At 37.1% G+C, this 12262-nt stretch overlaps 1 protein-coding gene across 1 annotated transcript in view; it reads right to left on the bottom strand.

Annotated features, from left to right (window-relative positions):
- Positions 1-5118, bottom strand: part of LOC133521256 (CUB and sushi domain-containing protein 1) — a 145094-nt gene extending 139976 nt beyond the window's left edge. The window contains exon 1 of the mRNA XM_061856155.1: positions 4809-5118. Within this exon, the coding sequence (XP_061712139.1) occupies positions 4809-4860 (52 nt within the window). The 5' untranslated portion in view covers positions 4861-5118. The remainder of the gene's footprint in view (positions 1-4808) is intronic.
- Positions 5119-12262: the final 7144 nt, after the last annotated feature.

Genomic DNA, 12262 nt, shown 5'->3' with positions numbered 1-12262 from the left:
ATCACAAAGAAATAGGTCCGGTGTCTACCCTTTTGTATCCGATCTTAACCCGGATACAAAAATTGGTAAAATTGTGGCTCTCAAACTTTGATACCTATGTCATAAGGCAATTTGATAAGTAAACAATGTGCTAAGAAACCTCTTATTGTAAGGTTTACCCGAAGTAATAAAAAAAAACCACTAAAATAATAGATACGTTGCGTAGTTTTGATAATTTAAGATTTCGTGAACTGTACAGGTTTAGGGAAAGTGTAAATGTATTGTTTATTGAATGGAATGTACTGGAAGATATTAAGTACTTAAGCAGGAGGGACAAAAATCAAAATAAAAAATAATCGTGCCCAGTCATTTTTAATGAAGGTCGCCAAAAAAATAAGAATCAAACTTAGAAATCAAAAAGACTAAGTAGTTCTTTAAAAAGGTCAAGGTCACTGAGAGCCCATCTTGAAGTATGGAAAATAATTAAAATTGCGATTTTGTTGGTTTAATTTTGCAATTATGTATATATAGTACAATTGTGTATGTGTAGTTGATATACAATCTTTTTTTTTTATAAAATATAAGGATCGTATGTAAAGAGTAAAGTAAATATATAGGAAAAGAGAGCCCTCTTGAAGCATTTTAAGGAAACTAATTTCGAAGCCCTATCTCTATTTTGTATCCGAAACTAGTAATGTATGTATGCGTGCACATCTACATATGCATCCGTATGTGTAGGTACTTTATTGCGAAAAATTGCTCATTTGCTATCTATTTTACTCGATTTTGTTATAAATTTCAACATGTATCATCATCCCTATACAATATAAATACTCTTTATTGCACACCTCAATAAACGAAAACAATACAAAAGAAAACATACACATAAGCACAGGTAAACAACATGCGGTCTTATCGCTAAAAGGCAACCTTTGGGTTGCGGAAATTAAAAAAAATTACATTGTCAGTAACCGTCGCGCTGGTAGTGGTACTGGATAAAAATAATGGTACGAAAGTGTGATCAAGAAAACAATAAATGTGATTAATTATCACATAGGTCAGTAGGTAAATTGAAGAAAATTTAAAGTTTGATAATCACTGCTGTTTTTTAAATAGGTAAAGATCTGATTGTTTCTGGTCCGATCTTTACCTGGAAAGGTCAAGATCGGATATCGGTCTACAGCAGTGCTAGGTCTGTTAACACAATTACAAAAACAAACACAGTTTCTTCACCATACGCAAAATAAATTACAGAGCGAAGATCGGATAGAAGGAAGAATTCGCGAAATTTACCTTGCTCTCTGTGATTGTGATTGCACATAGCACAAGCCCGACTCCCTGAGCGACGCGGGGACACTGACAGTCGAGGCGCAATGAAATGGCGTCTTACACAATGTTGCCAACATTAAAAAATAAAGCCAAATTAGGGGGAAATGAATGTCCTACGTTCTTCACCCGCATCCGGTATTTACCCAACATACCTTAATCGTTGAACCGCCGCATTTCAAAATGGCCCTTATTTTGATATCGGCTAGCCGTAATGTAATACGGCGGATTATACAATACGACTGCGATACTTATATATAAATCCCCTCGTCAATGTAATTTCATTAAATTTGCTATCTAGTGGCAAACATCAAAGTAGTTATCTTTTACTTGTGACGCACAAGTGTGAGCAATGTAAAATACTATATTTCTAAAAAAAATTGCCTACTACGTAATAAAAGAAAATGTGATTATTAAATTATAATACGAAAGGTGGTCAAATCGCAAAATGCTGTCGTTTTATTTAAAATAATGAAATAATTAGACCAGTTCCGAAAGTACCGAGAAATCCCGGTTCTTTAAAACAGTACCGGTTCTGCAATCCCTAATAAGAATGTTATGCCCATCACTATTCCTTCTGTGTACGTATATTTAGAAACTGTCTCCGCCTCCAATTCGTGCGATAAGGACAACTGCAGCTCGGACCGAAATTCACTCGCAAAAAACTCAAAAATCGAGGTTTCGCTCTCGACTGTTTCCTCCTCCAAAACGCAACTAATCATTATGAAATTTTGGAAATTGCAAGAGGAAGAAATAATCTATGCCGCTATGTTTTGATTTTTTGGATATTTTTTGTCATATTTGTATACTGTGCCTTTTTTTACAGCCAATTCAATTTAGCCGTTTTTGCGATTTTCGAGGCGCTGTATCTTTCTTCAAAATAAAATAATCCAAAAAAGCAAAACATAGCGGCACAGATATTGATGATATTGATCTTATTTGAAAAAATCACTGCTCTAGGTTAAAAATCCAGGGAGGAATCAGTCGAGAGCGTTTGTATGGAAAAATCGCAACTAGGAATTCCTCTTAAGCTGTTACAGAATGGCAGATACTTATGAAGCGTTATTTGATCCGTTACTTTTGATGCTGACTGTACATATGATCCATATGTTCGATCTTAGGGCATGTGAAAATTATTTGTATTGCCAGTTATTGGTACAGGTACGTGGTCTAACTCTATGAGGTAGCTAGTTAAAATATATTTCTCATAGGTACAGTCACGTGTGAAAATATCGATACGGACAAAGTACCAAATATATATATACACCACTTTAGGATATGGACAATAAGGTCGTGTATACATATTTTTGGCGCTTTGTCCGTATCGATATTTTCATACGTGACTGTACTTGGACTCCAAATTACTCTGTTACGGTACCATTAACCCCCACAACTATGGTTTGGAACAAATATTATAATTTATAGTACATTGCAATATAAGTGCGAAAAATATGAAATACCTATTCGCACATATGATGCTACTTTCCCCCACTAGTGCGATAATGAGCACATTACGTAACTATGTCGAAAATTTAAAGGGCCATATGTACTGTAAAATGTTGTAAGATACACGTGCGCATAGGTAATTCGCAACTTGTGTCGATTTAAAGCACTCCCTTCGGTTGGGTTTTAATTTGTCTCCACTCGTTGCGAAATTTCTTACTTTCCGCCCTTGTATCGTAAATAACAGTGACTCGTTCTGATGCAAAATTATTTATTTATTATTTATTTCATTATCACTTATCATAATTATCATAAATGAGAGAAAAAACCCAGATTAAACCAAAAATATCATTGGTATTAATACTTTTATTACGTACTGTACCCCTAGAGTAAATTTACTCGATGGCGTGACGTGACGTACGGGTTTGCGTTAAGTCTCATTTTGTATGGGATTTTGAGTTTCAAAAACGTCCCGCTTGGCGCGCTGTTTCTAAATCCCATACAAAATGAGACTAAATGCAAACGCATACGTCACGTCACGCTATCGAAGAAATTTACACTAGGGGCTCTGAACTTGTAATAGGTATATCTAGTTCGTGTCATCCACGATGACGCGTAAATTTGTCAAATCTAACGTTTCATAACATGACAATCCTATTCAAGGCACTCGTCTTGAATGAGACGATCTATAGACAGGATAAGTGGTAAAATATAAACATGAATAACTTATTGCTATTGGGTAGCTTTTAACCCCGGGCTACAAGCTTCGTTCCGAACCCCCAGACATGTACTAGGTCGATATTTCGTCCCTGAGGTGTGTCGGGCAGGTACAGACGCCATCAGATATATCGGAGCGGTCGAAGTGCTCACAAATATCCGTGCATGCCTTTATTGTCAAGATATTTTTGAGCCCCTCGGCCACTCCAATATATCTGATGGCAACTGCATCTACTTCGCTTATGGACAAGTGTTGGTTTTATTTATAAGAAAATAAATACAAAGAAAAGATAAGTCCCCAATCCGCATTGGGCTAGCGTGGGGACTATAGCCCGAGCCCTCTCGCATGAGAGGAGGCCTGTGCCCAGCAGTGGGACGTATATAGGCTGAATTATTGTTATTATTATTAAATACAAAGATAAGTATAGACTACTGCTGTTTACATTAAATGTATTACCGATTATAAAAGAAATTTATGAATGAATGATTCCATGACAACTTGTCTATGCACTTTTGAATCCTACGTTACACCTAAGTATATTTTATTATTATACAGTGTCTACATCTAATACGGGCAATAAATCAAACCAGACCTAAAATTAACCCGTGTAATCATGAATTAAGAAGTTTTTAAAAGTTAGGTACACTTAATTATGAGCCCATAAAATTGAAAATGTATTGAGCAGCAATATAATGCAAAAATTACGAGATGTAACATGACATAACAAGATACGAGCTTTTTTCAGTAACTATCAACAAGGGAAGCGTTGTCAGTTATACTATACAAAGCTCGTATCTTGTAGTGTGTGTTGTTTTACATTGCGGGCCAAATTGTTTTGTAAGCAAAAGTTATCTCAGTATACTTCTTAGGTCCTTTGCTAACCGTTTAAATACCAGCCCGTATTGGATTTACACACCGTATATATAAACTTCAAACGATTGTATTGAGTTGCCAGTCTCTTTTCAGTTTCAAAGTGCCCAGTTAACACTTAATGGGAATGACATATCGCACGTATTAAGGCGAGGTATTCCCAGGTCTTTTAGTAGTATTTTCGATTCGATATACCTAGAAGCGTATTTCGAAACAACAATACTATTGCTAAATGATTACACAAGAAACTTTGTTCGATGAATAATTTACATAATTATTAATATTAATCAAAAATGTTACGAACCACATTGCGTATACAGTTCAAAATGAAACGATGTAAGTACTAAACTTAATAGTAAAAAGCAATGTGCAAAAATGATTTCCAACTTTCATAAAGCGACAATGTCTCAACTTTTTACCGCGTACTTCCCAGACAAAAGTAACTTATGAAGTTGTAAATTTTATAACCCACCTTGTGCTAAAATCGGCGCAAGCACGCACATAACAACGCAAAGCACCAACATGTTGCAAACTATACACACAGCATTTCACACACACACAAAAACGTTAATTTTAAAAAGTCGAGTTTTCCGCGCGTGCGCGTTGTGTCGGCGCTGGGTTCGAACGCGGTCTGTGCCCCACCGCTGCCTTTCACCGACTTCGTGGGGAGGATTGGCAAGGCTGCAGCGAGTGACATTCAATGCGATACGGAAATAAGTGATATAGCGATATGACAAGATATAAGTGGAGCAACGGTGGCGATAAAATTGATGTAATGCGTTAAAATTTAAGAAAAATGTTTCGTTTTCAAGCTTTTATTTATTACAAAGTTTGAATGTAAATAATTATGTGTCCACTAACATGATGTGGGGAGATTTGGTAAGGCTGGCGATTTGCAATCAACCGCCGCTCTATCGTTACCGTATCGCGATATGCACATAAACAAGTTAACACAAAAATGAGACAAAGAAAAAAATATTATACCTATATACAAAGGCGATTATCCTTAAAATATAATATTACAATTAGAGATGCAGAAAATTCCCAATAAGTGAAATTTCACAGGCAATAACGGAAACTTGCATTTTGGAGATCAAAAAACTTCCATTTCCATACAAAAATTAGAAAACTTTCCGAATTTTACCATGTGGAAATTTCTAAGATGTTGATACAATTCCTCGCCAGTCTGACTGTGACCACGAACGTAACGTCACGTTCGAAACGTCAGGCCATATAATAAACGACGTTTACGCGATTAAGTCCCATATTAGTTTTAAAATTATGAATGAAAATTGTACCTATTGGTTTAAATCAATATATAAGGCATAGAATTTGTGAAGTTAGGACTTGTAGAGTTAAAAGCTTGGCTCTACATGAGATCTGATAAAAAATTAATCAGTACGAGCCTTATGATTAAGTCTTGGCAACATTTTACAAGCAAAAATGTTTTTGGTGGCTTTGTTTCTTTCTGCCTTACTATGGAGTAGCCAATAGGGTTGTTTCCATCTACAAATCTTAGGTCAGAATTGTATCCCAATAAATTCTTTTGGATTATAAGAACATGTTAAACTACTTTTAGGGGACCTGTAATGACCATATTTTTGTAAATATTGAATTTAAAATATCTTTTGGCACACGTCACGTGACCAAACTCGAAACGTCATTGAAGATTCTGATGACGTCACAACTCTCAGATTGACACTGTTGACAGTTAGGCGATAAACAACAAATGACAAATGTCATTTGACAGTTCGTATCTTCTACGTGTGTATGTAGTTATGTGTCAAACCGTAAACTGTGACGTCACACCATTTTCAAAGAGCGTTTTGGGCGCGAAAGCATCTGTCAAAATATATTTTGTTAATTTAACATATTTAAAGCCGTTTTTAGTATAAAAGTCGAATTTTAGGACAACTTTTAGGTAATATAGAACGTAATACAAGCGTTTCAAAAAATTGGAAACAACCCTATTACTATAGAGGGGTTAATAACTATAGCAGTGACCCTATTAACAAGTTTTCAGCTTATGTAGGTAAACGGCCCGATTCGAAAAATGAGATACGACAACGACAAGTTCTGGTATTAATAAGTTCTCATTTAGATATAATCGTTTGTATGTCGTATAATCGACAGAACCAGCTCGATTCGGGTAACCAATGTCACTTTGACGTTAGAAATATCGTAGATTGATCTTATTGGGATCACAGCGGAATTAAAATAAAATAAAACGTCAATTTTGACATGTCGTTTAGTTATCGATCTTTCCAAGATCTTAAACGTGTCTTAATCATTCTTCGAATCGGGCCGAAAGACTTATAGGTATACAATTGGGATGACATCCCTTTTGTATTATGTACGGTCACGTCTGTCAATATCGATACGAACAAAGTACCAAAAATATGTATACATTACCTTAATATATAAGCAATAAGGTCGTGCATACATATTTTTGGCACTTTGTTTGTATTGATATTATAATACGTGACTGCAATCAGTGAAGTATATCGCACAGGTAGAATAAAAGAAGGCTTGAATATTATTCACTTATGTAGGAAGACTGATTAAGAGGAAACGGACGGCCGGTTGTATATGAACCGTATAATTTCTTCATTTGATTTTACCAATATTTTATTAGTATGAGAGTTATTTGTAAATTTGTAAATGCCGATAAGAGGGAAGTATGGCACAGTAGTCCATATAAAAAAGAGAAAATGTTTTTCCACTTCTAAATATTTTCCAATCTCCATGATTTTAGTATGTTATTGATACAGTGAAAAATAATCGGACAGACAGACGGACATGACGAATCTATAAGGGTTCCGTTTTTTGCCATTTGGCTACGGAACCCTAACTAGGTTTATAAGTTTTACTTTTCAAATCAAAACATTTTTTTTTTCAAAAAAGCGAAACCAATATACCTAGAATATATTATGCTGAAGCGATCGACATAAAAAACAAAATGATTTGTTAAGATTTAGTTAATGGAAACCGTCTTCTCCCGAAATGTAATTTCATAGAAAAAGTACCGTTATTTCGTTAGGATCGCAAAGCTATTCTTCACCCTTCTTCTTCCTCGCGTTGTCCCGGCATTTTGCCACGGCTCATGGGAGCCTGGGGTCCGCTTGAAACCTAATCCCAAGATTTGGCGTAGGCACTAATTATTACGAAAGCGACTGCCATCTGCCCTTCCAACCCAGAGGGTAAACTAGGCCTTGTTGGGATTAGTCCGGTTTCCTCACGATGTTTTCCTTCACCGAAAAGCGACTGGTAAATATCAAACGATATTTCGTACATAAGTTGCGAAAAACTCATTGGTACGTGCCGGGGTTTGAACCCGCGACCTCCGGATTGCAAGTCGCACGCTCTTACCGCTAGGCCACCAGCGCTTATTAGCTATTCTTCACCCTTAATCCTTATAATCATTAAAAATCAAAGGGGCATAGCTGTGGCCGATATACATCAACTGATATCAAAATATTTTCAGTAATGATAATGTCCAGAGAGGAAAATGGAGGCGACGTTCGTATGGAGGGGCGGTTTCAGTCCATACACTTTCGTCTTAATTATATCGACTTCTTATTGAATTTTAATTAAGATTCAGTAGAAATAGTAGTCAAAAATGAGTAATTTATTGTATGCAAAATAATATCTACTTTCATGCACTGCCGGGCTTCAGTTCACTGTCAAGAGGTTTGGGTTCATCTAAAATAATTTCAAGTTAGAGAGGCAAAACCAATGAAATTTTCTTGTTAAGCTACGGATATATACCCCATTCCATATACCAAGGCGGGATTCCACTTGAAACTGCATAATGTTGATCTATTGCTTAAGAGTTGATTTACGAGCTCTACTCTTCAAGGCTCGGTACCGGTTTATTTCGTTTTTTTTTCCGAACTTTTATAAGAACGCGAACGACCGGTTTATTCGACAAGCGACGAAACAGCCGACCGGCCTGGTGGTGTGCCACGTAAACATAGACACCGACAGAAACCGGTTCTTATTGGTCTAAACCGGTTAATTTGTCAAGAACTGTTTTCATAAAAACCGGTTTAAAAATTACGGTTTTTCGAGTGAAACCGAAATTAAAAGGCTTTGTGCCAAGTACATGATTACGGTTTTGAAGTTTAACCGGTTTCGGAGCCTTGCTGCTCTTCAAAGTCAGCGTGTGGTAGTATTACCTACAATGAAGTCATTTCGGATTAAGTGATATTGATATACTTGATACTTTTTATAATATTTATATATAAGGTTTTTAAAAAATAATTAAAAAAGAAGAATAAGTCGTGTAGACAGTTTAAGCAATTACCTAAATTGTTTTTTTTTCGTATAACGGTAAAAGCTTAAAAAGTTAATTTATTTAATAACATCTAGCCTTGATCGAATGTAGAAATAGGATGCAGTCTCTACAAGTCCAGCAACGACAAGTTTTAAAATATTTTATCAGACTGACATGAGCGTCAAAGCGTCAAATCAAGAAATCACACGAAAGGATCAAGAATGGAAAGTTACATTGTCAACGACGCCGCAAAAAAAGTTTGCCGGGTATCTTTCGTTGTCACCACTCTTAACGATTACACTCTACACGCCTTATAATAATTATGAACTAACGTATTAAAGTGCTCTAGTGTTTAAATTTAGTTTAAACCTAGTATGTGCTTTATGTTTTACTTTTTGAGTCTCAATTGCTCAGAGGTTGGCGGGAAGAGATCCATTATAGCCTTATAACCTAGTAATTTTATTGTAATATTTACTTTATTTAGTTATTAAGTTTAGTATTAGGAAACATGTCCCATATTGTTTGCCCTAGTTAGCAGGGTATATGTAGGTACCTACTAAGACTAAAGTGTGTCCAGGCCTTTATGTACTGATGAACATGAAACAATGGATTAAATGAATATGAATACTCGTATTGTTTACCCCTAATAACCGTCTCAAGTAGGATCCCGCCATGGAAAATGAAATGGTGTATACGTACTTATAACAATTTGATCGTTTTCTTCGTGTTACATTAAATAAGTACATCGAGACCAGGTATCTTAACAAAATTGAATAACGTGACGTTGTGCACCACTTCACAAATTATATTACGTAAACTCTTTGTGGTTGATATTGGTTTTGTAGTAGTTGTGCGTTTGGGATTAAAATTGTTGCCATAATCATGATCATAATATACGTTATTTCCTCCCCCATAGTTATGATCATCTCCGTAACCTGCATTATCATATCCATAATCGTGTGAACCGCCTCCGCCTCCGTCGCCTCCGTATTCGTTCTCGTCTCCGCCTCCACCTCCACCTCCGTCTCCTCCTCCGCCTCCTTCTCCGCCTCCGCCTCCGCCCCCGCCTCCGCCCCCGCCTCCGCCCCCGCCTCCGCCTCCGCCACCGCCTCCGCCGCCGCCTCCGCCCCCGCCCCCGCCTCCGCCCCCACCTCCGCCTCCTCCGCCTCCGCCTCCTCCACCTCCGCCTCCTCCGCCTCCGCCTCCTCCACCTCCGCCTCCGCCTCCTCCACCTCCGCCTCCGCCACCATAGTCGTAGGCGCCTCCATAATCATATTGCCTTCTTGCTGCCTCTTTTTCACCATGAGCTATATCAGTTTGTTGTTCATCATGGTTTCTGTTCTCGACGTAAGCAGGTTCCTGGTATTGATAATCTTTATCTCCCGGTTTTGGTGGCTGTGTTGTAAACATAATCCTATTTTTATTGCTATATGGAGAAACTGTATTTAACTTTTTTAAATATGAGTAATGCTTACGTCTCTTTGGAGGTTTGTGTGGTTTGGTGACCTGGGCATGTTGAGTAACGTTTTTCCTGCGATTTTTTAATATATTTATCCTTCTTAGTCTCGCGAGTTTTCTTGAAAGTGCTCCTTTGGTCCCATTATTGGATGCCTTCGCTGAAGAGGAAAGTCTTACTCTTGTTCCATTGATGATTGGAGCCCCGGTGCCGGAGCGATACCTTGGTTGCTTCGGTACTTGCAACACTGTCCCCTGTCTGGCATTTGAATCTATTATAGCCGCATTTCGTTTTTTACTAGTGGCCTTTAACTCAACACTTAAAATCATAAGCGCCAAAAATAATGTAAATACAAGTAAAATGTTGTTCATTATTTCACTTTTAAATAATCGTACCTTACTGCTTTGCATTGCAATTGCAAATGAACATGATGTCGAATATTCGTTTATATCAATGTGTTTATGTAATCTTATACAGGATGTGATTTTTGTTTAATTGTTAAAGTAATCACTGTTTTTAAATTTGTATACGCATATATATATATTTATTTATTTATACTACATCGGTGGCAAACAAGTATACGGCCCGCCTGATGGTAAGCAGTCTCCGTAGCCTATGTAAGCGATGCCGACCCTAAATTCGCCCCCCCCCCCCCCCCCTCGTTGGGCTCTGGCAACCTTACTCACCGGCAGATACACAACACTACGACTATGAGTATTATATTCTCAATTCTAATAAAACCGCCATTGAAATAATTGGGTTGTACGGATTTTAAAATAAAAATCCATCCAGGGAGTGGACACGAATCAATAGAGAATTAACAGAGGGCCTACCGCGAACAACGTTCGACGTGTTGCCTTTCTGTCGCACTTGTAAATTTATATGTAAGTGTGACAGGGCGGCAACACGTCCAAGGTGTTTCGCGGTAGGGCCTCAGTAGTTGTCGTTAACCTATCTACTGTCGCTAACGTATAATTTTCAGTAAGTATACATGGGTAATACTGAAAGTTTCTGGAATAAGCCGTTTAGAGGTCATGCAATGAAAATGTTTATTTGTTGAAAATATAACTTAATGTCTATTTTTAGATACAAATTGTTCGGTGATGGTTTGTATTTTAGGAATGCTATTCGAAAATTATGTGTCAGGGATTTTTTCTAGATTACAAAAAAAGATTCCACGAACTTTCAGTATGACCTAAGTACCTAAATTACATGCGACACGCCATATTTTTTATTTATTTCTTGTTTCCTGACTTCCCCCCCCCCCCCTGAAGTAACGATTTTATTACTCAGAAGAATAAAAAAGGAGTTTAACTCTGAAAGATTATGAATTCTTGAAATGCGGCAACTCGTTCTATTCCGTCACTCACTAACCCCGATACCTATAATATCTGCACTAACTACACCCCCGGCTTCGCACTCATACACAAAAACTTAAAAAATTACACAATTAAACCTTCCTTAAGAATCACTCTATCGATAGCTGAAAACCGCATGAAAATTGGTTTAGTAGTTTTTGAGTTTATCGCGAACATACAGACAGACGCGGCGGGGGACTTAGTTTTATAAAGTGTATTGACGTCGAAATCGATAATATCTATAATAATGTAGGAGAATATCTGATAAAAACACAGAATAATAATTTAGTATACAATAAACATTCATGGCTACAACTTTTTTGATGATGGCGTTACATTTAAAGTGCAGTTGTGGCTATTAAAGACTTTTGTCAGAATTTCAAAATCCGTTCTGACAGTATTTGAACGAACACCTTGTATAGTTCGTCCGGCGGCGTAAGAGCCAAAAGCCAGAAAGATAAGCTAAAGATAAGTCATCTATTGTTAAAAGAGCATAAGTGGTTTCTTACATATATGAAAGGCTAACGTAAACGTTTGCATTAGGGTTCAATATCAAATGGCATGACTAAAATTGCAAATGCAATAACAAACAGGCAATATATACGGCGAGTACGTTTGTGAATCGCGTTGTATGTTTTGAGACTGAGATTATAATGAAATATTTATTTTAGTTATTATGAGATATTACATTTACTCATGCGAAAGTATGCCGTGGTTTAGTCTCCATAATAATCATTGGGATGTAGGTATTGAGGCAGGGGGAGGAAACTAGAGCGTTCGGGCGTTCTCGGTTCCGTTCGGCTGGGCATTGCTCTGAGAAATTATTAGGGTTGGCA

Source organism: Cydia pomonella, chromosome 1, assembly GCF_033807575.1.
Source record: "Cydia pomonella isolate Wapato2018A chromosome 1, ilCydPomo1, whole genome shotgun sequence".
Taxonomy (NCBI): domain Eukaryota; kingdom Metazoa; phylum Arthropoda; class Insecta; order Lepidoptera; family Tortricidae; genus Cydia; species Cydia pomonella.
This window is presented reverse-complemented; position numbering and strand designations above follow the sequence as displayed.